Source organism: Poecilia formosa, unplaced genomic scaffold (genome assembly GCF_000485575.1).
Source record: "Poecilia formosa unplaced genomic scaffold, Poecilia_formosa-5.1.2 Scaffold25, whole genome shotgun sequence".
NCBI classification, from domain to species: domain Eukaryota; kingdom Metazoa; phylum Chordata; class Actinopteri; order Cyprinodontiformes; family Poeciliidae; genus Poecilia; species Poecilia formosa.
Genome location: NW_006799964.1, coordinates 1,608,092 through 1,635,925, shown reverse-complemented (window position 1 = coordinate 1,635,925; position 27,834 = coordinate 1,608,092). Strand labels below are relative to the sequence as shown.

The following is a 27,834-nucleotide window of genomic DNA, read 5'->3' as shown; positions in this document are numbered from 1 at the left end:
TGGGAGCGTGAAACCGCGTGAGAAAGTTGCCATTGAGGTAAAGCGCTGCTTTGATATAGGAGCATTCGCACCGCCGTGGGGATTTTCGCTATCAAAACTAACGATATATTTCCTTCTTTTTTCGTAAAAATTCAAACGGACTCCATTTTCCACGGAAACCCGTTGAGGAAATGCATATTCCAGTTGTTTTGACTGTTTAACCGCCAAGTAGCGACCGCGGCGAGTCAAGTGGGAACTCTTCACAGCAATTAACTTGTGTGGATATGTTTCTGATGCTCTCACTGAGAACCGACAGTTTGCGGCTCTGTGGCTTGTTGTTCTTTTGATTTGATTGAGTTGGTGGGCTCTTTATACCTGGAATACTCTGAATAAACCCGAAGACAAACGCCGGAGTGCCTGAGGTGGATTCGAGGTTTCTCCTTTCTTTCTCACCTGGTTCGTACCCTTTTATCTAATGCCGTGCTTACACGGTTGATTTGCGGCCGCTGGAGCGCACCAAGAGACAAGGACCGAGGGACAGCGAGGAAACGGTCTGTAAATTAATTCAGATCAGCAAGCAGGGGGGGTCGGTGTCTCTGAGAAATAAACGATTGTTGGCCATCATAAACAAGGCGGATGGATTTGTTTCCTTAATCCGGAGCTTTATAAACACACCCCTGTTCTTTGATTCCTCCTTGGCGGGGTTTGAAGCACTCCTTCCCCCGGAGAGAGAAGATGTTTCCCCAGGGGCGACACCCGGTAAGTTACTTCCCCTCCAGCAATGCTTCACCTGGCAGTAAACGACTCTTTACGCCTCCTCTTGCACCTCATCGTTAGATTATCTTGTGCGAATACCATCCCATATTTGTTTAGAGGAGCAGAATGGATTGACGGGGCCAATGTAACTTAAAAGTTGTGGGATATTTTAAATGTGCGTCTGCTTTCAGGGGCGCCAACAGAAAGGTTTGTAAGGGATCATCAAATGGAAGGCCCCTTGGAGTAACACTAAGATTAGCTGATAAACTTCCAATTTTATCATCATATTGTCTTTTTATGTTTCAATTACGATAAAAGTGACAGTAATAAAAAGGTATCATTAAACAAGTCTGTTCAAGTCACTAAAAATTAAACATACTATCAAGCAGAATTGCATACAATCAGCTGTATTTAAAGCATTAACACAAATCATTCAACACTACAAAAGTAGTTCAAGCACTTAAAGTAAATTTCCTCACTACATTATTTTTTGAGTTTAAGTGTGTTGTAATGGTAAAACTTAAGTTGCTGTTTAAATTCATTTTCAAGTAGCTTTGTACCTAATAACTACCTTGTATAAGCTGACTTGTGATATTGGATGGGTGGACTGTTAATTTTCCCAGTGGCCCACATGAGTGTCAATGATTCCATTTGAGGGTCACTGGCTGAAAAATTGTTTCTATGAATCAGTCATCATAACTGAATGTGGGGGAAGAAAACTGTAACGTGTCAAGCTGAAAACAAGAGCTACATGATATATCACACTGCAAACAGTATCAATTTGTGAAACCGCGCAATCGCGTGGCTTGGATGCAGTATTTGTTTGGATATTTGATAGATACTGTTGGATAGACTTAATTATCTACACATGATGTTTTTAGTGGCTGAGATGCTAAACCTCACAAAGAGTTCTGGGAACATTGTGGTGAAGGAATAGTTTGGAGTCAATGCAGTTATATTGAAATTATAGATTGTCCTAATTATCTGGAGTCTTACTGAAACATTATGATATTCTAAAGAATTAAGTTTAGAAAAAAAAATGATTTAAAAAAAGAAAATCAAAGTTGTTGTTTTGTATGTTTATTCTCTTAATCCTATTCAAGCACACATCTCTATAACAGCAGTCTGTTCTCTACAATAAAAACCACTTTACTTTGACTTTTTAAAATAAATACTTCACAGTAGGGCAGTCAAGTTGTTCTTGCTGCCCTTACTATATGACCTTTTAGTGCCCATGCCAGGTGTGGTCATCTACTGCAGCAAGACTCTTAATGGGGTAAATGTCTTCTCAATGTATTGCTAAGAACACATTTGGCTTTAAAAATATTGTCCCCCCCTCGCCCCCCTTTTTTTTTTCTTTCTTAAACATAAGCAATGCATCTGGATCTGCTTGCAAAAATGAACACACATTCATGCGGTGTTTTCTATTGACACCACCTGTCTGGAACATCTAGCCAGATGTGGGCTGCGGACCATTAAATATCTGGATCTGTGATAGAAAACACTTGTTTTAGTGCCTAAACACTTAGTCCATGATGATTAATTCACCATTTTTTTAGCTAAACGGGTAACAGGAGTGAGTGACAAACATTTAAAAAGGGACACTAAAGAACACTCCAAAGAAAACATATAAATATGTAAATGACATGTTGTCAGACCTGGTCCTTTCTTCTCTTAAATTCCTGAATGTAAATATTATTCCTATAAGATCCTCAAGCCATTGCCTTTTTAGCAGTGATGGGCTATAATAATGTTGTTGATGATTCAGTTTGTTTTTGTGTTAGACACCGCACCAGGCTCCAGGCCAGCCCTTCAAGTTCACCATTCCAGAGTCACTGGACCGGATAAAGGAGGAGTTCCAGTTTCTCCAAGCACAATATCACAGGTATGTTTTCTATAATAACTATAAAGATGATAATAATAATAATAATAATAATTATTATTATTATTATTAGTTGGATAATGCAATTCAATTCAGGTTACTTATATGGTGCCAATTCACAACTACTTTTGCCTTCTGAAGGTATTTTACCAGACAAGCAGGTTAATATCCATGCCAGTCTGACTTTATAGGCAGATTCAACTACATACAAAATGATCAGAATTATAATCTAATACAGGAAAATCCAATTGCTCACATAATGCCAGATCCAGGAAACCGCATTGAGTCACTGAATTTGTAGGAACCCTTCATCCTGAGCAATGCTTGTGGCGATGGTAGAAAGAAAAGACTAGTGTTGGCTGTAAAAAATGTTCAGCAGAACCAGACATGGTGTCAGCAGATACTTGCTGTGACCAAATGGGTATTTTGAGGACAGAAAGCTGATAGAAAAAGAAACGGAGACAATCCAGGTAATTGCAGCAATTACTTCAAATGGTACATAAAAAAGATTATTCTAGGAGAAAATGGAAAAGTGAAGAACGGGATTAGTATGTTCCCAACGTCTAATCCTACAGCAACAAAGCAACAGTGATACCTCTGGAAACCTTAACGCAATCTGACTATAAGCTTTATCCAAAATGAAGGTTTTACACCAAGCCTGTAGAGTAGACAATCACAGAGTTCAGCTGTCTTTACAGAGAAATCCTTCCACATTGTCCTTTACTTTTTAACTATGAATTTCACCCTACCCACAGTCATTTCCCCTTACCACAAAGAAAACAGCAATTCTGGTTTCAGCCTAACCCATAAACCTGGATTAGGTTCACATACATGAACATGAAAGCACACACATTTGCAGCAGGCATCAGTGTTGGTTCTTAGACTGCGGTAGGTCTAAGCCTTAGTGATGGGTGAGAGCCAAAGGGTGGCGTGTGGGCTCAGAGTTTCATAAATCACCCCTGATTTTTTTCCGTGTGTGTGTGCGTGTGTGTGTGTGTGTAGTAGTAGTTGTGCATTATAGGCCAGGGCTGCTTGTGTGCAGTTATCTTCCCTTGTGGTGGTTGTGTGTGCACAGGCATTTGTTTGTGTTTTTGGTGTGGGTTGGCATCGAACCACATTGTGTTTTTAACTTCACATCTTGATAAAGCAGAGTTGAGGCAAACCTCCCACATCCAACACTTTGATTTTCAACATTTGACAGCAGAAATACATGTTTGCTTTGGTGACTAAATGGAGGCTCAAGTAGAGATGGTTGTTTTTGACGAAATGTGTGGATGTACAACTCATGACTCACTCTTTTTTTTTTTTTTTTTCTCCCTACAGTCTTAAGCTGGAGTGTGAGAAGCTGGCCAGTGAAAAAACAGAGATGCAGAGACACTATGTCATGGTGAGATCCCAGCTTTCAATTTATTGGCCCTGCAATGTTCCACATGACAAACTGCAGCAGGGCTGCATAAGTGTCCTTGGGGTAGATCATGTTGTTCCCTACCCAGATGTAAAGTGAACTTTAATCTTTTCAAAGAAAGGAAAATGACTAATGTGGATACTTTATTACCTAAATGAAGAAGGCTTGTATAAAAACCACAGCAACCTGAAGTACCTCTTGTTTTAATTATGTGCAAATGTTTGTCTTCTCCTTACTGAGGCATGCCTGTAAATTGTTAGTATATATTAACATTAGCTTAAAAATAATAAACATTGCAATGGTACCCAAAAACACAATGGTAAAATTAACTCTAAAAAAATTACATACATCTCAGTATCACAGCAAAAAAAAAAAGCTGACATTTTAAATTTGACTTTATTGTTTACATTGTTCATCTGTTTATTTTCTGTCCATCAGGACAATACCAATGAATGCTGTAGATCTTTATTTGACACAGGTGTTTCCACATCTGTGTTCAGTTAACTGATCGCCTGCATTTATTACTGATTGCTAGATGAAAAGTTTAGACTTCTGACTCATTTATTTCTAAAAGTATCTCATGATGAAAGGAATGCTTTTATCTCTGTACGTCTGACATTGATAACCCATGCAATCAATAATCCATATATAATAAACAAGTTTACAATTCTGCACTTCTGATTTTGTACAGACAACAAAATCCTCTTTATCTGTGTAAAATCATCATTCAAAGTCACACCTGGATGAGCATTGCCAGGAATAACGCAGGCTTTGGGGTGCTGGTTTAGGGACTGAACAACCAGACAGTGCTGTGGCAGCTCATATTTGAAATCACTAGTGCTTAGTTTAGTTCACACAGGATAGAAGATTTCAAACAAACAGATGGAACTGCCTGAGAGACGCTCCAAAACACAGCAGTCACTAAGCCCTTACCTTCGAGGGTAAATTTCAGTACTCTTTTTGCATAAAGACGCAAAGCTTTGTCCTTAAGGTTTCTTTGTATACTTGTTACTCGTATTCAAATAGAAAATTTTGATGATGCATGGGAATGTTTAGCTTACTCATTTGAATGTTACTCAGCACAACATTTCAAACAAGTTATGTTTGGGGGATGTCTGCTGCCTCAGTTGAGCTCTAGCAGTTGTTCTTAGTGTGCATACAGCCACCTTTCAGTCGTTAAATCAAACTCTTTGGTTGTTTTATGGGAAACAACGTAAATTAAAAAGACTGACCTGATAATCTTTAAGTGATAAGATGAAGTAGTGCTGAACATTCATCTGTAAAGTTGCATTTACGCTTTGTTTTATTGTGACAGTCGATGCTAACCCTCCGACCTCTCTGTCCTCCTCAGTACTATGAGATGTCATACGGCCTCAACATTGAAATGCATAAGCAGGTATGGCTGCCTATCTGTTTGCTCACTATGTCTTCTTGTGTCTCTTCCCTTCGTTCTCTCTTCCACTTCCTCGTGGCGGGGTTTTGATGTATTTAGTGTGTGCGCCTATTGATGTGTCCTTGTGTGTGTGTCTGCGCGCAAATGTGTTTGTGTGTTAATGGTTCGTGTTTATGTGTGCTACACTGTATCTCTGCCCATGTGTGGATGTGTGTTTATTTGTGATCGATGGGGCTCTGTCTCCATTTCCCCAGTTAGGGCCGGCCGGCTGAGCCCGGAGGCAGAATGAATGGCTCTGTAGATTGATTGGTGCTGTCTAGGGGAGCGGCCTGCTTTATTACATTAGATGGGCAGGGCTGGGGAGGGCAGAGGAATCGATCAACGTGAGGCCAACCGAGGAGATACAGTGTAGCTTGCTCCTCTATTTTTTTATTTTATTTTTTTTTTTGATGAGCTGGGAGCTTAAAGTCAATGGAAATCTCGAATGCAATGTAGTAAAGAATGTTTAATATACACACTGGTACTTGCTGGAGGGGACTCTTGTCTCTAAACTTTGTATAATGAATTCAAATGAGAACAATTTAATGTGGTTTAGAAAATTAATTTAATCATGAATGCAGATGTGTTTATGGAAGAGTTCACACAAACATCCGCACATTCCCAACTTATAAGAAATATGGTTGACGAGGGAACCCTCTCACCTTTTACACACGCAAACCAACATTTCCCACAGGAGTGTTGCAGAGCTGAGAGCGTTTGCCAGTAATTACCACAGCTATCGACCAGTCAGACCAGAGGAAATTGGAGGTGGATTGGCTTGGCTACTTCACTGAATAAAGGGAATTTTTTCCTTCTTTTTCACATTCTTTCTCTTTAATGTTTTTTTCCCCCTCACATTCTCCATCTCCTCTGTTGCCTTTCTTTTTATACTCCAATTTTCTTCCTTTTTCTCATCACTTCCTTACTCTCCAATAACTGGTATGGGATCTCTTTCTTCTTTCAACCAGACCCCCACCATCCATCGCCTTTTTTCACCCCGTCTCTATTCACTCTGTTCCTCTTTCATTTTATATCCACATGAAGCTGGCGTTCACCCTTTGTGAGGGAGATGCATCTCATCCTATTGTTCAAACACGTAAACACAAACGCACGCACACACACACACGCACACTAAAACTCCAGGGGAGGTCATTAGCTTGGGGCTGCAGTTGTCAGAGCAACAGGCTTCTGTGGGCGGGTGGTACGGGGATACAGACTAACAACCCACCTCCTGCTGGGGATGTACAGGGGGATGGGGGTTGTGTGGTAGTAATGCTCCAATTATACGTGTAATGGAAAGTCTGTTCTTTTTGAACTCATTCTGTGTGCATGTGGGAATCAAAACTTTTCTCTCTCCTCAACTTAGTTTAACCCCCCTGACTCAATTAGAAGGCTGCCATGTATTGTTAAAATTTAGCTTTCCAAAAAAACACATTGCTGTAAAAAAGTATTACATATGACTTTTGTTTTTGCCGTTTTGTCATACTTATGAGTTTTCAGATCAAACACATTTAATTTCCAACATGACCTGAGTAAATCTAGTGTTGGAGCATTCAGTATTTTACATTAGATGTGGTTTTGCTGCTGGTATGCTTCAAATCATGGTCCTGCTACTTTTAAATTTTAGACATAGTTCTCATGTGACATCACACTTACTCAAACTCTAACTGACAGCCATCTTGGTAGGCAGTTGCTATGGAATTACTAAAACAACAATAACCAAGCTACAAACTTAGAACTAGCTCTCTCCTCATTCCTGTCTAACTTCTAAACGATACATTCGTTACAAATATTACTTGGTTACAATTTTTGAGTACGCAACCCATCTCTGTGTAATACTGAAGTAAATATCAGAGATATTTACTGTAGTAGTTGGTATCAAACTAGCAAAATTAGTTAAGCTAATGTAGCTTTTATCTGCATGCTAATACAGCCTACTTGTATGTCACTGCATGTACTCACTCTGCCAGTCATCAGAACCTTGTTATTCACATGAAGAGTTTGTACGTTCTTTATAAAGCCATTGAAACACTGACTGTGTGGGTCCATGGAGTTCAGGCTTCGAAGCTCCTCCATGCTTCAGACTTATTTATTCAAATCAATTCAAAAATCAAATCTTCAAAGAGCTGTTGTAGATGGTAAGATTAAAGACACTGCTGTTGTGTAGCAGTCTGATGAAGAGGATGTACAGGATTCTCTATATCGTTCTTCATTTTTTTGATGCCTTCTTTCCGCCTTCTTTGTCATCCTGTTTAGCCTTTTCCTCTGGCTATGTTTTTGCTTGCCCAAAAAACTGAGCCCACAAACTGAAGGCAGAATGTAGTTTTCATGATTGCTGGTCCTCCAGATCCAGCAAAGCATCCTCATACTTTCACACTACTACCGCTAGGTTCAATTGTAGTAATGAGTGTCTACTTCTAAAATGATATTTTAGTCTTACAAGAGTTGCAACATGACTCAAACATTCAAGATGTTAGTTTTTGAGGTCTTTTAGTCTGCCTCATGTTGATAGACAAGTTCTATTTAAGAAATCTGTTGTTTTCTGGCAGAAATCTGATAATGTCAATCTCTTATTAAAAGAGTTTATAATTTGAAAACTTTGTGTATTTTCTATACTGTTTTTGCCTCAAATGACATTTTTTGTTGTTATAAAACTTCAAAGTGTGACAACAAGCAAAAGAAAAATCTACAGGGTGACATATACTTAGTGATCAATATCAGTAGACTTGCTATGTTAATTTTTTCATTATTTTTAAAAGATAAAGCCACAGATTTCTGTTGCAACTTTGATTAATCGTGATTTTGTTTAGTGGGTTAGATTAACTGGGATAACCTGATAGTAGCTTTGCTCAAGCTATTCTACCTGCCTAATCACTTAACCTTTTCTACAAAGCTAATTATTGGCTTACGACAAGATTCTGTAAATGGATGAACACATGTAGTCTGCCTGAAATAGATCTGTATTTAAAGCTTGTTAAGCATTGTTGGCTGGCTTGACATTGAGTCCTTGGAGAATGAAGGTGAGACCGTTTAAATGACTAAGGTGTGTTTTTGCTTTAGAAAGTCTTAGAGTTTACTGTGAGAAAAAGGATACACAAAGTTACCAGTGATGAGTTTGGACATGGGTATCGGTTTAGACTGGTTTTCATCTCTCTAGATGACAACATTTTCTGATGAAAACATTGCAGAAAGTTGACATTTTGGACATAAATGATGTAACACTGATCATTCTACAGATTATTTGTTTTAGTTGCAGGTGATTTACAGAATTACTTATAGTATACTATTTGTTACACAACACAGAACAGGCAAAAGACAGCTTTCTACCTGCAGCATAAAACATACTCTGCAGTAGGCAGATGAGGTACAAAGTTGCAAACTGTGTGTGTAACACAAATAGAAACACTCCGAGGTTTCAGAATCACCTTTGATCTACTGTTTCATCGCAGATAAACACACTATTGATTGCATTTCAAATACATACGCTTACTGATCTCATGTCAAAAGCAGTTCCACACTGACTTCGGTTTGCGCCGTTTTGAAAATGAATGCTGTATTTGCTGGAGTATGCAACCCAATGATTTGTCAGTTTACAGGATGAGTTAAAGTAGCTTTCATCTTTAAAAAGGGTTTGTCAAAATTAAAACATGTGTGCTGAAGTATTTGAGATAAATTTGATTACGTCCGTATAAACTGTCCTAATCTCCATTAGCCAGAATAAAAACAACGTAATGAAACAACAACCAATTTCAGATCATAAAGCTCACACTGATGAATATCTTCTACTGTCACATTATAAAAGTCAGTTTGATGAGGTCAGGAGACTTGTGTGCTTTCAGAGCTTATAGTTGGGATTAAGGAACCAAACACGTGTGGCTAACAAGTCGCAGCAGTCACCTGAGCAATATGTAAAACATGTGGATGGTTTGTTACTGTGCTGAGGTATATTAAGTAATATTGGGGCGGGGTTGACTTCAACTCCACATTCTATGTGAAAACCATTTAGTTGATTGGAAGGCGCAAAAGAGCATGTAGCTTTTTAATTGAAACAATGATCTTAAAAGGCTTCTACTGAAGAATGATTCTCAGTTTATTTTCTATAGTCATGTTTTACATAACTAAACTAGCTGCTAATTGTTTAATTTGGGAATTGAAACCTAGATGAAAATATATTATCCATTATCTCCAACTTTTCAATCATGACAGCCTGACTTCATGGGTATTTGAACTTATTTCTGTTGATGAATTTTCCATTCATTGTCCGAGTTTTCAGACTTTTAATTCAGCCTTCGTTTCAAGTTGTACTCTAAACTCCAGCGTTAGATTGTCCTCGTTGACATTGTTATGTAACTGTGGTCATAGAGATATTGAAGCTGAAACAATGTTATGTAGACCAAATAATGAGTTAACTCTGTTTGTTAGCTTAGTCTCAGTTTACTTTGACCTTATTTACATTCGTCTGGGTTGTAATTTTATAAATCTTGCCAGTTGTTATCTTTTCGTACTTTTTGCATTTAGTCATATAGGTTAAGGAGTTGCTTGTTTGGTTTGGGATTCATTGAGAATGCACTGGTTCCTGCTTAAGCTCATTCTAGCACATAATTGGCTGAACTGTGGCAAGGTTTGTAGTTTGGTGAGTTGCCAAGTATGTGTGTGTTGGAGCTTTCCAATTAGAGCAAGTATATTTAAGCTTAAAGGGAAATTGCTTCCTCGTTTTCAAAGAAATCCACTCTTTAAACCAGTAAATACTTGTGGTTCAAGGGGTGACAAATATCCCAGCAACTTTTATTGAAATAATCCACGTCTTAATTACAATTCATGCTGACGTATATCAGTTAGTGGACGTTTTTTTTTTTTGACGTCTCAACATTTCCATGAAGTTTTGGATTTAAATGAATTTCAGAGTTTATTTTCGGGAGCTCAGTTGATGAGATCATTTTTCCCGCATGTTTGCTGTGAAATACAAAATGCAACAATGATTGAAGCTTGGTGAAATCTGAATAAGTTAAAAGCATATGAACAGTTGTGAGTGATCCTTGCGCCATGTTCTTGAGCTTCTATTCATGCTGGGTGGGACGATTTCTCTGTTGAGCCATTACAGCTGATATTTGATGGCTCCTCCGATTCTCTCCTCACGCTGGACGTTGTTGTATCTGTTAGATTGGATGATGTATAATATGGGACACTTTATCTGATTTGGAGCTACTGAGGGGGGTATTTGGTTTCAGCCAGTTGTAGCCACCTCCGGGGGGTTTCGGGGCAGGCGGATGTGTTGGCATGGATACAGGGGGAAGGAAAACTAAGTTAGGAGGTGATTAGATTATGTTGAAGTGCTGATGGGAAAGAAGGACAAGAACACAGAGGATAGAGACTGAGCTAAAAGACATAAAGAATAAATTTACAGAGAAACTTGACATCCCCAGTTATAATTAGAAGAAAATGTTATTGTTCTGATCTGAACAATAAGAACTCTGAACAATCAGAACCAACATCTGAAATGAATTTGAGTGCAGATAGAAGTTGTGTTCATGTGTAGCTTCGTATTCAGATGAGGCTTTTTGTCTGTGTGTTCTTAAAACGCGCGAGTCTGTACGTGTGTGTCGCACTTGTATTGGTTTATTGGTGTAGCTGAGCAGCTGTCATTTCTAAATTGATGCAATTATGTTATTAACAATCGAGTCTCTTTTTATCTCTGTGTGCCTCCTCCGTCATCAGACTGAGATTGCCAAGAGACTAAACACCATCTGTGCGCAAGTCATTCCCTTCCTCTCACAGGAGGTAAGTATGTGTGTGACTTTCCTCAACAGGCTGTGTTTTGTTTGACTTTTATACACCTTTTTTTATTTTAGTTATACAAGCTGCCTCTCAGACATAAGCATTGTTCTGTCTGTCTGCGTGTGTTACAGCATCAGCAGCAGGTGGTTCAAGCTGTGGAGCGGGCCAAACAGGTCACCATGGCAGAGCTTAACGCAGTCATCGGGGTACGTGGACTGCCAGGTCTTCCACCTACAGTGTGTATTCCTCTAATTTCTCTTCACTTATACAAATCCCATGTTTTTATGTTCTTGAAAATGTATTTTATTTTTGAAGATGTGGTAAAAGTATAAGAAAGATCCTAAGAGAGAAAAGGGTTTTCTTTTGTTTCCTTTATGTGGCTTTAATAGTTTGCGTGGCTTGTGTTGTGTGTAGTGTGGTTGCAATAGGTCTATATACACACACACACGTTTCAACTTCATTTGATTAAAAATTCCTTTAAATAGCCATTATACAAATGCAGTTCTGATTTAAATGTAACTGCACTCTTAGGTTATATGTATCATTTACTTGCTTTCACTCAAAGTTAGAGCTGCACCAGTCAGAAATCAGACGAGGCCAACCTAAAAACACACAATTTGCTTATCACTTAACACATTGATTAATTTTGATGAACTTTTTTTGTTTAACGAAAATGAAATAAGAAATTAGCCACGACTTTGTAGATGCAAAACAATGAATATTTCAGAAATTTCTTCATTTTCTGTTGGATTAAAAACTATTACCTACATTTAATTACCTGTAGAACTTTGCTCATTTTTTGCTTTTGCCTTTAGACTTAAACAATTGAGTTGGTCAAAATTAGAGTTTGCTGGTCAAACCTTTTAAAGAAAATTCAAAATTTTGGTGTTAAAGAAGCATGATTGATGAATCTTTGATGTCGATTTTATCACATAAATTTCCATTCTTTGTTTGTCAGCGGTTAACACCTGTGTGTGTATTCCATAAGCTCTTTTATAACTACTGTAGCTATATTTATCAAGGTCATTGAGAGTTCATTTGCTGGTAGGTGTTTACAAGAATGAAATTGGAAACTTGGATAGTATTCAAAAGAAAAAAATAAAGATTTAAATATTGGAGTCAATATCACAAGCTGTATTATTATGTGTCTTTGTTATATAAATGTCCCATTCAGGTTTGTCTGTGTATTTTAAATTTTGAACTACAGGAATTAAATTTAGTCCAAAGCCTCCAATAAAGGAAAGAAAAAGTGAAGTAACTCTTAAGTTCTAAATCTGAAACGTGTATCTTACACTAACTTAATTTTGTTTGCAAGCTAAAAAAAAAAATACAATTAAAAATCATCCTTTTGTTTTGTGATTCACAAATGGAGTAACGTTTAAAGACATCAAATATAGCTAAAAAACTAACCACTGTAATCAGGTCAGACCAGCTCAACCATTAAAACTGGTCTGAAATTATTTCAAAGCAGGGATGAACAGTAATGTTGTGTTTTTTTTGTTTTGTTTTTTTTTAACCACAGTGCTTTCAAAATGTTTCTACCTTGTATGTCACTCTGATACCATTCCATTCATTTCATTTCACTCCGTTCTGTACAAAGGAGTTGCAATTATATTTTCTGCCATTTTGATCGTTAAAGTCAATTTGAGTAGAAGAGACCTTCTGTATTATATTGCACAGTTGCTAAGCCATCTACCATAAAACTTTATAACTTTTCTAAACTTCAGTCTGTGTGATCAGCAATTTGTCGCTGTATGGAAAAAGGTTTGGGTTGCACCCAGACTCTGTATCAGCAGATACACTCACTTAAATCACTGAATCACACTGAAGGTACTCGCTAGACACCAGTAGTGGAATATTTATTTTTTTTATTTTATTTTATTTTATTGTAATAAATTGGATGTAATTAAATGTATTTAATATTTTGTAGATGGTGAAGCACAAAGGACATCGATGAGATGATTGATAGAGAACGCTCAGCTCCACAGTGAAACAAAGTTTCCGCCCACTTGGAGAATGAGATGATCTTTAAGTAGGAATTAAAAAAAGAATCTGAACCTTTGTAGCCACAGGGCTGGAGGGGGAGGATTAGAAGTCTGAGTTTAGGGAATTGTGGGAAAAAAAGGGGGGGTGTATGTAGCTTTTGTTTTTGCAAAGAGTGGGCAGGGGGGATCAGAGGGTTTGATCCCACTGGGTTTGGTTAAATGTGGGGAGGGCTTGTTAGCTGGCGTGGACTGATGGGGGGGCTTCTGTTTTTTGTGTGATGGGGTGAGAGGTGGATTTGGCAGTTGCTTTTTGAGTCTTAATTGCAGGATTTTAGTGTTTGTAAAGGAGGTGAAGGCAGGGGGGAGAGGGGGGTCACAACGTTGTCCTTACACCCAACCCCCCCTCCAACCTCCTCGTCTCCCACGCCGGTCTGTCATTCACCCTGTTTGTGAGTTAAATGAGTGTAATGAAGCATGCTGCCCCTGCCTCCACTCACACACACACCCCAGATATATTTGTACACACCCACTCACACTAACATCCCATGACAAACTGGGCTCCCCTTGCCTGCACCAACACTTCCCCTCCATTTACTCCCATCAGGGGTGCTTTTTGTGTATCTGTGTGTGAATGTTTGCGAATCTGCTGTGTGTGTGTGTATGTATGTATGAAGTGTAGCAGAGCATACATTTCTGTTATCCTCAGAAAACAACAGGCAGCAGTAGGATGGTTGAGTGAAGGTGTTGGTGCCTGCCTTGTTTATTTAGACTGTGTTATACGTGTTTGCATGATCATGTGCAACATGTTTTTCTCCTTTTTTTTCTTTTTTTTTTCCTGGAGGTTAGCGGGGGGGCATGCAACCTCTGGAAATTGAGCGTCAGGCAGGCCATGTGGCCAAGAGAACGTTTAGTAGTTTTCCTTTCACTCGTGGGGTGGTGGCGGACAGCAAAGGACGGATGGAGAGGAAGAGAGAAGGTGGAAGCTCAGAGGGTGGGGTGGGTTAGTCAATTAGGTGAGATAAAAGTCGGTTTGACCTTCAGCACTCCTCCCACCCCTGCTGAGTCGCCTCCTGTGCCCCCACGCCTCTCCTCCCCCATCTTCCTCCTCCCCTCCTAGCGGCGAATCAGTGAGCTCGGATTCCCGCGGCTGCTGTCTGAGGAGGCAATAATGATGTTTGGGAACACAAAGACATTTCACGCTCAGACGAGCGCCTGATTTGGTGTGAAAGAGAGCAGGGCTGCCAGCCAAACTTGCCCTCCCTTTCTGTTTTTGACCCTCTTGTCTCCTTCTCTCCTCTCCTCTCCTCTCCCCTCAGCCGCCTCGCTCCGTCACCAGATCTGACAGTGCAAGCAGCAGCTGGGACTCTCCTCCCTCTCCTCCTTCGTCATTCCTCCTTTTCCTCCCGGCCTCCCTCCCCCTCCTTTCCTCATCCACATCCTCAGGCTTTGGGCTGTGATCCCAGCTGTCAGTATTGTTCAGTGTTTGACCTCAGAAAGAGGAGTGAGTTTGTGTGTGTGATGGTGTGTGTGTGAGGCAGTATATGGGGGGTGATGATATGTTCACCTTCTTGAAGAAAGCAGCAGCTTGTTGAGCTGATGTAAACCCCAGACACCAAGGATCCCATTCCATCTGTTGAAGACTTTAATTGGGCCACAGTGTTGATTGATAAGGTTACAAAGTACTATTGATTTTTTTTTTTTTTTTTTTTTGCATGTGTACACATTAGGGGTCTATGTTTTATTTATTGAGGCGTTTGAGTTGTAGGTGTCAATGGTTTTCAAATTTTTGGCAGCTGACAAGTTGTATTTCAGGCAACAACCAGGGAGCTTTTTTTGCTCATTTAATTGTCAGCATTTTGTCATTGGTGTGGTTTAGACTTTAGCATTTCAAACACAGTTATTTTTCTGCTCGTTCATGAGTTGGTAAGTTAGTAGTTTCTTCTTAAATTGTATTTGGCCTTTCACTGCCAAATGCAGAAATATGACAATCAAGGCTAACTGGAATCTTTTTGCCTAAATATTAGGATTTTATTTGTCCATGTATGTCGCTGTAAAATTTAAACTACTTCAGCAATATATCAGTCTACGGCTTGTTTAATTACAAATCTTTTTACTGCTAAAAATATTAGCAACAGACCTACTGTTGGAGGTTTAAAATCCGTTGTAATATCTTGTGTAAATTCATAGTTTTCTTCTCCCTTTAAAAAGTTCATCTTGGAACTTGCTGCAAGAAACCTTCAAATTGAATGAATTCATTTCGTTTAGTGCTTTTAGATCTAAACTAAAAGTTCTTGAGGCCGATCCTATGACACGTACCTGTTTTTTTTTTATATAGTTTGACATCTTTTAACTATGTTTTTGTGTTGTATTTGTTACTGTCAACTGGCCATGACTCCATTAAAAAAGGGGTTTTTAATCTCTGGATTTTTATCCTGGTAAAAAAAAAAAAAGGTTTAATAAAAAATAAGCGGGAATTGGAATCTGGAAAAGTATGGATATTACAAATGTCAAACCCTAATCTCCAGCTTTGTTTTGCAGCTGAACAGTGCCCTGTCTCGTCTCCCGGCTAATCATCTGCTCCTTTTCTCTCTTGTGCTTGGCTTGGCCTTCAGCAGCAGCACCTATCCCATAACCACGGCGGCGCTCCGGTTCCCCTCACCCCTCATCCCGCCGGCCTGCATCCCTCCCAGCTAGGTGGTTCAGCAAGTCTCCTGGCGCTGTCGGGAGCACTTGGTGCTATTCCTCCCCATCTGGCAGGAAAGGAAGGAAGTGAGAAGAAGCCTCACCTTGGTGGGCCGGATTCTCACGCTGCTGGACCTGATCACCTCAGGGGTAAGAAGACTTTTCTACCACAGAAAAGCCAGATGATATGAGACCAGTTGAGAAATTGGTTATGTTTCCACTAAAAATGTTTGAATTGGCTAATCACGACCAACAAGGTTTAGTCTGAATGTCGCTGAGATTTAAATTGCTATCTAGAAAGATGCACTCAAAGTATTCTCTTTTGTCTTCCGCTTCGGTGAACACCTGACCTGGTGACCTCAACCACGTGCTTGCTTTTTCCAATGGCAACAGAGCGAGAACCTGGCACAGTAAGTTCTTCCGGTTTCTGCTCCAGTGCTTTCTGTTCCAGCAGCATGCTTTCTGCTTTTGTTTGTCTTTAAGGGAGAGTTTGGTTTGGGGGAATTGGAGATGTTGTATGAGAAAGATTAGCGTTTCTCAGCTGGGTTGATATCAGTGGTTCAGTAAATGTCACTTTACGTCAGCCAGAAACAAGTTTAAACAGTCAGCTCTAAGTAAATAGATTTTACACCACAAAGGGAAGTTTGGCTTGGAGGTGCTTTCAAATGGGACGATACATTCTGATTACAACACTTCACAAAATGCTATATGTGTGTGTGTGTGTGTGTGTGTGTGTGTGTGTGTGTATAATTTTCAAGATATTGACAAGGTTTTCTATGCATTGAGAACAAGACTGGGATTAAACAGACTGGGATTAAGACTTGTAAAAGTATTTTACAAGTCTTACAATAAGTGGCAAAAAAATACAATCTTTGCATTTTCAGGTTTTTATCTATCTGTCCATCTTTCTGTTCGTTTGTCCATCTATCCTTTCATCCATCTGTCCAGTATTAAGTTTTTTTTGTTTTTTTTTTGTTTTACCTTTGTTTCACCTTACAGTTGCCACTATGAACAGACGTACCTTGTTTGTTTCACACTGACTTGACTTTCATCCTGCATTAGTCTGTTTTTATTGTTGTTTTTGAATGTGTTTGGGTAGAGGTTAGGCCAGCTTGTTTAGTTTTGCCCCAGAACGGCTGTGAACTGTTAGATTTCCTTTTCTACTCTAAATGAGCTTTTTAGCACGCTCACATACACACACACACACACACACACACACGCACACACACAGAAATAGGCACACGCACGTTCAACACACACACTTTTCTCTCCTAGTCTGCATTGTTGTGCCTATTTAACACCTCAGTGAGCAGATTACCCCCTTCCCTTCCCCTCCTCTTGCATCCCCTGATCCTGCGCTTAAAGACCCTCATTGTGTTTAATATCAGCACCGCTGAGAGGGGAGGGCTTGGGAAAGGGTGGGAGCGAGGGAGCAGCAGTCATATGACACTAAGCTTGTGTGTGAGCGAGAGACACCATACTAAAAGCAAACGGGGGGTGGGGGGGACCATGGCGGAGGGGGAATCGCTTGTGTTTTGCGGGTCAGTGCATCTGGGCTCGACTCACTAAAACCTTTCAATAAAAGGGAGGAGGAGAAGAGGGAGGGGCAGCTGGAGGAGGAGGACTTTGGCAGTATGCAACCCCCTCTCACTCTCTTCCTCATCAACCTTTCTTTTCCTCCACACCCTCCCATCTTTTCTCTTCTAATCTCATCTCCCCCTTTTCCCTTTTTTTTTTTTTTTTTTTTCTTCTCCCCTCCTGATCCTCCTTCATTTACCCTTTCCCCCCTCAAAGTGCTGCTCGCTCCCTCGCTGGATGCGTGCATGCGCTTGTGTTTGTTGGATGCACATTTCATTGACAGACTGAGACTATAATGGACTCAACATGAAGCTTTAATCCATTAACAATAGGATCCGTTGGTCAGGAGGCCAGGGGGGGAGACTGCTCTGTCTTTGTGTGTGTGTTTGGTCTTGGGACTCTAGAATATTATGCAACTAATACACACTGACAGCCTGTTACACTCTTGATTCCACACACGGGCTTTCACAGTCAATTACACAGTGCGCACGCACACACACACACACGCACGCACGCGCGCGCGCGCACACGTGCACATGCTGCAGCCAGTGCAGCTTGTCAGAGCCAGGAGAAGGAGCACTGATAGATTTCGAGAGCCACTTAATGTAATCATGAGCTTCAGAGGCATGTGTTTGTATTTGGCTCTGACTGGCTTTGGTCAAGTGAAAAAAGAGATTGCTGTTAAAGTGTTAGCGCTACTTAATTCATCATTTTGCCAAACGTTAACCTATTCCTGAGCAACAGTCAGTTTTTCTAACCTGCTCTACGCACAGCTGGGAAACACTTCTAATTAGCAACTGAGGGATCAAGCAGTTTAGCAGGTTCATGCAAAATGCACACACAGCAAAGCAAAACCTAAACTGTGCAGTTTAAGTTTGTCTTCCACTCTAAAGGGCTTTCTTCTGTCTTTCTCTCCAATCTCTTTATTTCTATTATTTTCTGCTCTGTCTGCCCTCTACCTACAGAGCAACTCTCTGCTTCCGGAAAGCTTGAGAAACTCGGATAAGCGCCGCAACGGTCCCGACTTTCCTAATGACACCAAGAAACGCAAAGTGGAGGATAAGGATTCCAGCCATTATGTGAGAAGTTCTTCTGATTTTCTGTCTCTTTTTGTCTAAAGTAAGGCTTTGATGATTGATGATATAATTAACTCCATTAGGATAGCGATGGAGAGAAAAGTGACGACAACTTGGTCGTGGATGTGTCCAATGAGGTCAGTTTTTTTTTTTTTTTGAGTAAAACTATTTGTACTCCTTGACCTTTTTCACATTTTGTCATATTACAACTTGAATCTTTACTGCATTTTATTGGGATTTCATGTGATAGAGCAATACAAGTTTGCCCATTTTCCAGTGCAGCTTTACCAAATTTCCTGATTCCAGTGCACACAGCATGGTGGAGCCACCTTTGTGTTTTACCATGCAGATTGTGTGTTCAGGTTAATGTGTGCTGTGAGTTTTCTGTCACACATAGTGTTTTAATTTTGCTCCCCTTTGACCAAAGCATCTTCTTCCACATGTTTGCTGCTTCGACATGACTTGTAACAAAGTTCAAACTGGGCGTCTTCTTGCTTTCATTCAATAATGGCTTTCATCTTGCCACTCTTTTATTAAGTGGTGTGATGTATTTTTCAAAATAAAATCCATTTGTTCTGAGGAGAAATTACTTAGTCAAATTACGCACTTTGTAATGCTTGCAGTTTCTTGGAGGGTTATTGTTGACTCTTTGCTTAGTTTTCTGATAAACAGGAAAATCTGTACATTACTGTTGTGGAGCAGCTTTATTCTCATGTACTTCATCGTTTGTTTTTCCATCAGGATGCAGCTTCTCCTCGCGGCACACCGCTTCCGTCCCCCAGAGAAAACGGCCTGGATAAGGCACGTCTTCTCAAAAAAGATCCTTGTAGTCCAGCCTCGACCGCTTCATCGGCCAGCTCCTCTTCTCTCAAGTCCAAAGAGATGGCAATGGTACAGTTGTCTATCTGCTTCACTGCGTTGCAGAAAAACACAGTTTATGACTGAATATATTGTCTTTATATTCTTTGATTTGTTTCCGTTTGCAGCGAGATAAGGCTGGGACCCCTGGTTTAAAGTCTAGCACTCCGACACCCAGAGGCGACTCTACACCTGGTCCGAGCTCCACTCCTGGGGTCAGACCAAGCCTATCGAAACCCCCGTCGATGGAGATACCCCATCCACCAAGTAGGTCTTGCACGAAAAATTGTTTTAATCACTGTTGAAACAATTCAAATGTCCTTATTATGAGTGAAGAGACTGAAAACATGCAAGACTTTACTCTTCTCAAATGGATCAAAATGATTTCTTTTATTTCTGTAAAACATCCTGCTGATGGTAATAGAAGTTTTCTTGCTCAGTCATTTATTTTTATGGCACACATGTACTCTCTAAATGCTGCAGTAAATTTGTTTCTGGAAGTTTAAGTATTTTCTCCTGATTTCTCTTTGCATCCTGGACGAAAACTGAGTTTTCATCAAGGATTTGTTTTAAACAAGAGGACAGACCTCACTCTCTTTGTTGCATTTCTCCAGCTGCAGGTCTGCGGACTCCTTTGGCGGTACCAGGCCCGTATCCGGGTGCCTTTGGCATGCTGCCCCACGCAGCAGGAATGAATGGAGAGTTAGCGGGTGCAGCTGGTGCTGCTGCTTATGCTGCAGGCCTGCACAACATGTCACCTCAGATGAGTGCGGCTGCTGCAGCCGCTGTAGCGGCGTACGGTCGTTCACCGATGGTGAGTAGAAAATTAAGCAATTTATGGAACATGCTAGGAATTTTTATTTTTCTTCGTCAATATTAAAAGTAAAAAGACAAACCGTACTAAATTAAACTTACAACTTCAGTATAACTTAAAGATTTTAAGTTATACTTAGGGTCTTTGTAAATACGACCAGAAACTTGCACATTCCAGGTTCACATGGGTGCTTGAAATTCTTGAAAGTGTTTTGTTCTCGTATCAGGCAGGTGTGTGAGAGAGATATTTCAAAACATAGTTTTATGTTTTACTGTCCCTCCTAAAGAATATAGAATACTGTCACAAGACATTCTTAATAAATTGCATCATATAATGGAGAATTAAAACTGTCTTTTTTTTTTTAGTTCATTTGTATAGTTTTAATCTCCAAATGTGGGGCTGCAAAAATGTGGAAACTTACCTTGAACATGCTTGAACTTTACATTAGGAAAATTGCATAAACCCTGACTTCTTTTTTTTTTAGAGGGGGAAGTTTAACAACTCTGTGGCTTCTTGCAACTTTTCTTTGTTTTTACTCCATAACCACCATAAAATGCAATTTAAAAAAAAATAAAATAAAATCACATAAAAATGTGCATGAGTGGAATTAAAATGAAATATTCTCAAATGCAAAGAAAAAACACAATATTAGTTAATTTTATATCTCCCCAGTGTGGGTATTAGTAGGATTTAGATTAATAGGGACTTGAGTACTAATACTTCATTGGGTTCTGTAGTGGTTCTTATTTTTTCCTTTGATTTTCTGTAAAAATCACATCTGGGCCTAAAGCTGCAGTCGGGTTCAAGCTCCTTTTTAATTTACTATCTCAATATTTATTATGAGTTGCAGCTTTGAGGAAGTATTCTTGATGTTTTAGTACCCAGAAGGTTTATGACTCCAACATCTGTGTAGCTCAGTTGACGTTGGTTTGCCTAGTTTGACAGTAGATCAAACATTTGCACTTTCGGATCTAAAGATCAAATTCACTTGTCACGCCTTAATCAAACATGGATGCCATCGATTTCTGTATGTAGGGAGTTCACTTTTTTGTTTTACTTTCTGTGTTGTATTTGTAGTTTTACTTGAACAAATTTACTTTGAGGTTGAGCGTTATTCCAACAAGAAGGTGAAGAAATACAGTTAGCTCCACTGACTGCCTGAGCATTTTATTTTCCAAGCTGTGTGAAAAGTTGACAAATGCAGAGCGTCATTCCACTGGTCTTTGTGAGCAATCAGCTCATCACTTCTGGGTGTATTTGCTCAGTGTTCATTACACAGTTTAAATAGGTTTAGGAGACACAGCTGTGTCTGGGCAACACTTGACTCGGGGTTGTGTACTTAGCAGCTCCATGAGTTTGTGTGTGTTGGATCAATGTGGGGGAGGAGGGCAGTAAAATCAAGTTTGTCTTGCGATCATGAGGGTTTGCGTTGTTCTCTGTAGGTTAATATTGACCTGTCTCTTTGGTATCTACCAATGGGACATATATGTGAACTGTCCTTCTAAAATGTGTCTCTTCTTTTCAAGGTTGGGTTTGATCCTCACCCTCACATGCGAGTTCCTGGAATGCCCCCGAGTCTTACAGGAATTCCTGGGGGAAAGCCGTAAGTATGATTTTGCTGCCTCGGATGCAGAAAAAAAAAACAAAAGTATAATTCCTAAAAGGCCATGTTAAGTCATTATAAAGTATATTCCTTTCACGTTGTCTGCTTTGTTTTACTCCCACAATTTTCTGCAATTAATTTTCTCTCTTCCTTTGTGCATTCAGTGCATACTCCTTTCACGTTGCAGCAGACGGACAGATGCAGCCAGTTCCTTTTCCCCCAGACGCGTTGGTGGGACCAGGAATCCCTCGTCATGCCCGCCAGATCAACACGCTGAACCACGGAGAGGTGGTGTGCGCCGTCACCATCAGTAACCCCACCCGCCATGTTTACACAGGAGGAAAGGGATGCGTCAAGGTCTGGGACATCAGTCACCCTGGAAATAAAAGCCCCGTCTCACAACTCGATTGCTTGGTGAGTAAAGTTTGACGTTGTCTTGATTTTTTTTTTTCTTTTTCTTTTGCTTTTCTTTTGTTTGTTTTTTTTATAGGATGTTTGGAAGAAAGCGACCACAATGAGTCATTTGGGTGAAAAATCAATTGTGGGGTTCCTCAAGGATCCATTATTGGGCCACTTTAATTCAACATCTATCTTTAATTACAGAGTACTACAATGTGACTCACTAAATGTATGCTTACAACACAACCTTATTCCTGTGTGTCACCACAGCCCACAATAATCAGTGAGTTCAAAATATCAATGACTTGATGGGACAGAAAGATTCCCTTCTGTTAACCAAAATCAGAAAAATAAATCATCCTACACAAGTTCTTAAATCGCTGCACTGGCTTCCTGTTTGACATGAAAGACTTTAAGGTTTTCTTATTGGTCGGAAAGGAATTTTAGAAAAAAAGCATTTCTAAGTTACTTCCCAATAATTTACCATGGAGCCCCCTCAGGTTTTCAGAGAACAAGTTGAGGCGTTTAGGGACTACGCTCCTCAGCTCTGGAACGAAATCCTTGAAAAACTGGGATGTTCAGACTCCTTAGGACTAATAATATTTGTTTTACTGCAGTTTTGGTTCCAAGAGTCTCACTCATAAACTACTTTCTCAATTATTGAGAAATTAGAGCTTGAGATTGAAGACAGACAGCATGACTCTTCCGGAGCAAAGCGGCAGCTTTTCCTTTACTATTCATTTGTTTTAAAATAGTATTTGAATTTTTTAATTTTTTTATTTCTGTGTGACGTTTTAATTGTTCAACATGTATTTCCTTTTATCCTACATCATCAGAACCGAGACAACTACATCCGCTCCTGCCGTCTCCTCCCTGATGGTCGGACACTCATCGTGGGCGGTGAGGCGAGCACACTGTCCATCTGGGATCTGGCCACACCCACTCCCAGGATTAAAGCAGAGCTGACCTCATCAGCACCTGCATGCTACGCTCTGGCCATCAGCCCCGACTCCAAAGTGTGCTTCTCCTGCTGCAGTGACGGCAACATTGCAGTCTGGGATTTACACAACCAGACGCTTGTTAGGTAAGAGACGAGATGCATTGATTCTGCAACTAGAACTGACGATGTGGCAAGTTTTCTGTCGTAACTTTAAACGCCTCAGAAATCAACGGTTCTTTTTGAATTCCCTCTGGAGTGATGATGTGTCTTGGTTCTTTGTTTAACCATGACCTTGTGTGTGCATCCTGCAGGCAGTTTCAGGGTCACACAGACGGAGCCAGCTGCATCGACATCTCCAACGACGGCACCAAGCTGTGGACAGGAGGTCTGGATAACACTGTTCGCTCCTGGGATCTCAGGGAGGGACGGCAACTGCAGCAACACGACTTTACTTCTCAGGTGAACACTCATATCAGAAAATCAACTCTAATTTCTAAAATTAATAAAAGTTGCTTAGCATAGAACATATCAAGTAATAGTGAATAAATCCCAAGTGAAACAAAGCTACATTTTCCCACCCAGTTATAAACTCGAAGCTAATGCTGTTTCTTTCCAGATCTTCTCTCTTGGCTACTGTCCGACGGGGGAATGGCTCGCTGTTGGAATGGAGAGCAGCAACGTGGAGGTCCTTCATGTCACCAAGCCTGACAAATACCAGCTTCACCTACATGAGAGCTGCGTTCTGTCCCTGCAGTTTGCTTACTGTGGTAGGAAACTCTTGTCGCACATTCAGGAATGTTTATTTATCTTAGGATCCCTCTTTGCTGGTGACGGCATGTTGTTGACAATGTGATTGTTTTTGTGTTCCGCACAGGAAAGTGGTTTGTGAGTACAGGGAAGGACAACCTGCTGAACGCATGGAGAACACCCTATGGAGCCAGTATTTTCCAGGTTGGTTGAAGGAGTTAAAACATTATCTGATTAAATATGTAAAACTGCAACCTTCGATTTAGCATCCAACTTTGATGTCCCGTTAGTCTTTCTCTACTTTGAATGTGACTCTATTTCAATATTTCCATGTCAGGGTACTAAAATATCAGCATATTGTTCACGCTTGTTGATGCTGAAAGTGGAAGTCGACTTTCCATTTAATGTTTTCAAGAAGGCCAGCAGATTCATTACTGCATTACTGAATATAAACTCTTTAAAGCATTGTAATATACAATATGAGAAACTGGTTTTTATGTCATTTACTAACAAAAATATAGATTACAAAGTGCATTGAACATGCAACCACAACAAACCCATTAGTTCAGACTACATACCAAAAATGCAACCTTCCTACTCCGGTTGTTTGCCATCAGTGTTGCAGTTTTATAAAGGATGTTGTGATAATTACCCTATTAAATGATTCATAAAATATTTTGGTTTCACTGGAAGCTTTTGTTTCTTACTACTTCCTTTTTCCTGCTTGTATTTTTCTCAGTCTAAAGAATCCTCCTCGGTGCTAAGCTGTGACATATCTGTGGACGACAAGTACATCGTTACTGGATCAGGAGACAAGAAGGCCACTGTTTACGAAGTCATCTACTGAAAATACAACAAAACCCACAAACATTCACAGAATCCTGATAATGTTCACCTCGACTCATGAAGAGGGGCGTGCACATTTTTCTATTCCATCTACTGAAAAGACACAGATATTTGATCTGCAGATATTTATTGTGCCTGTGAACATGCCTCTGTGACCACTGGGAACCTTTGTGGAGCGGGATGTTGGACGAGGAACCGTGTAGCTGTTGGCAGCTTCTGCTTTCTGAGGTGGACCAGCTGCTGGTCGGTGACCAAAGGGGAACTCTGTCTGGCCGGACCCCAGGCTCCTGATGAACACTAAACTCACTGTAACAACCAGAGGAAGATGCGGAAAAGAGAAATGAGCAGGACAGGCGGAAGAAAACCGACAGATGGCCGTTTGGCAGTGTGTACAATATAAGCTGTTCTGTGTTTTACTTCAGACTGTTGATCTTCCAGCATGGACATTGATGACTTTTGACCTCGGCTTGCGTCCCTGACACCTACCATCTAAGATGTCTTAACAGTAACTCTTTTTTTTTTTGTTTGTTTTTACTAACTGCACCGTAGCAGTAGCGGTCCACCCATGCACTGTACTTTTTATTGTTAAAACGACTCAAATGGGATGTTTTGATTTATTTAACACAACGATGCCACAAATGAGCCACAATGACATAATTCACACAAGTTTCAGACATGGAAAAGTGTAAAAGGTGTCCATTGTCTGAAGAATTTTCAGTGTTACAAAGGGACCTAATGGAGTTTATAACTGGGGGGATATTTCTTCTCTAATCCTGTTTTGAAAGAACAATTGGTGAAAATCTGAAGTAAGAGTTTAAGGGATTTGATTTAATCCTCAAATTCCATTAATGCCCTTTTCATAATTTGCCCTATTAGCATCTAATTTCTACCTTACATTTTCACTCTTCATACTCGCCGTTTTCTCCAGGGTATTTACTAAAGGTTAAAGCTGTTTATCAGTGAAAAGGTGTCGAGCAGTCTTACTGTGATTTACTTTTTATTTCCCAGAACTTACTATGTTTGAGCTTAAGAGTCCACAGATTCGTTCTGTTAAAAGTTCATTCCCATCAAGCCTTTTGCCGCGAAACACTCTCAATGTCTTATTGTTTGAATAGTTTACGCTTTGTAAACTGGAACCAACTATGATTATTCTGTCTGCTGGGTTAATTTTCCTGAGTTAGTGGGTATTTTTGGTTTTAAGAAAAGACCATAAATAGTAAACAAATGATGCGATGTCTGTCAGATGGTGTCACTTGTTCTAACATGTTGAGATAAAATACTACCGTGCTGGGGGGGTTCTCTCTTTGCAAAGCATATTTTAACATTAGAAGATTAAATTATTGAAGTCATACTTCAGGTTAAGGAGGAATTTGTCATTTTTACAAAACTCATTACCTTGTCTCTCTTTTTTTTGTTTGTTTGTTTTTTGGGGGTCTGTAAAAATGTATATATCTTTTTTTCTTTCCTACCAGACATGCTGTAGAAATGACAAATTGTTTTTGTACATGTTTTACATTTAATCAGGAATAATTCTAAATGGTCTTAAAGTAGCCAAATGATCGATTCGTCTCAATAAATGTGAGTTTTTTTTTTTTTTTATTTTGTGTATTGACTTTTACTTTCTGATTTGGTCAAACATGCTGAATACCTTGATCTAATCAATTATCCCGCTTGCAGCATTGCAAGCGGGATAATTTTTAGAACTGAACATCCATATAAAACATTTTAGACTCGTTTATTTTCAAATGATGATCATAGAAGTTATATTACCTCACAGCTTCATAATCATAATTGTTGTCCCCCTCTCTGTATCTTGCTTAATTTAAAGCAAGCTGAGCAAAATCTGCAAGAGGATGCAGTGATCAGAGAAAAAAAAAAACATCTCAAGCAACATCAAGGTTTTGCTGCTGTAGCCGCTGAACAAGAGACCAAGACCGACTCCCGACTGGGAGAAAGTAACCTAAGCTTTTCCAGATCTCAGTAAACACCACACAAAAACAGATTTGTTCTATTAACCTTTCTGGCTAGAACATTTAATACTTTCTAAAGACTAGAGTACAGAAGTCCTAGGAAATCTTCATAGATCAACTGCTGTACATCATCACAAAAAGTTCTGCCCAGACTATTTGTCAAAACAACATGCAAGAACAGAATTTAGACATTTAGTTCTTGCGGCCCTGGGCCATACTTAGGCCTTCAGAAAAGCTTCACTCTTGGCTGTGAAACGCTCCAGTGCTTGATGAAAACTCAAACAGAATCGCGTTGTCCATATATCCTGTTAATAGAAACCTCAAACGGGATCTTTCACAGTGAAACTCTGGTGGAGTCGAACCTGCACCGGATGAAAGCTTGACTTTGTGGTGAGGAGGTGGACAAAGCTCTTCTTCTGGTTAAAAAGAGAACAAATGTTTCTAAGCATTTGTTAGAATCGCTGACAGAAGCCTAGAGCCACAAAAAACACGACCCTCTCAGCAATTCTGTGCGATTTAAAAACCTGCTCCACCTCTCCACAGAGCTTTCATTTAAGTCAATCCAAACCTAAAATTTATTTCAGGATTTTAATAAAGATGTCTTCCCACTGAATGTAATGTTCAAATCATGCAGTTTCTTATCCCTTTTATTTTTTTAACCACAAGCTCTCGCGTGTTGCGATTGTGTCGAGCTGGTGACTAAAACAGTACGTTCTTGTTTTCGTCTTCGACAGGTTACGTTATAGACGTGCTGATAAAAATGAAAAGTTTGGGCAGTCTGCTGAGCCAATCAGAAGGGGCGAGACGTGAGCGCTGTGTAGGGCTGTGATTTCACAGGGTTTTATTTTTATGGCGATATTGTTGTAGTGAGCTTCAAAACAGAGCAGCTGTTCAAATCAACTGTGTGTTAAATAAGTGAATCCAATCCCCTGCTTAATACTAACTCCAACAACAAACAGACCAGCTCTGTGTCTTTCCCCTGATGTAAACTGTATATCAGATTAATTACTGTGAATGTATAATTCTGTCTATCCCTGGCGCTCATACACACAAAATCTCAAACACACACACACACACACACACACACACACACACACACACACACAC

At 39.8% G+C, this 27,834-nt stretch overlaps 1 protein-coding gene across 6 annotated transcripts; it reads left to right on the top strand.

Moving 5' to 3' along the window:
* LOC103135397 (TLE family member 1, transcriptional corepressor) lies at positions 1 to 26,354 on the top strand. Of its 6 annotated transcripts, none has more exons than XM_007548092.2 (20): positions 1 to 738; positions 2,520 to 2,620; positions 3,941 to 4,004; positions 5,374 to 5,418; positions 11,170 to 11,232; positions 11,361 to 11,435; positions 15,833 to 16,046; positions 16,290 to 16,306; positions 18,440 to 18,553; positions 18,634 to 18,687; positions 19,292 to 19,441; positions 19,537 to 19,675; positions 20,023 to 20,222; positions 21,749 to 21,825; positions 21,990 to 22,239; positions 23,061 to 23,308; positions 23,476 to 23,623; positions 23,781 to 23,931; positions 24,039 to 24,115; positions 24,651 to 26,354. In XM_007548092.2, exons 1-20 carry the CDS (start codon positions 715 to 717, stop codon positions 24,756 to 24,758), a joined length of 2,319 nt encoding a protein of 772 aa, XP_007548154.1. In that variant the 5' UTR covers positions 1 to 714; the 3' UTR covers positions 24,759 to 26,354. The 6 variants fall into 6 exon arrangements, with proteins under 6 accessions (XP_007548154.1, XP_007548153.1, XP_007548152.1 ...); XM_007548091.2 differs by having other exon boundaries at positions 15,830 to 16,046; XM_007548090.2 differs by having other exon boundaries at positions 15,827 to 16,046.
* Positions 26,355 to 27,834: the final 1,480 nt, after the last annotated feature.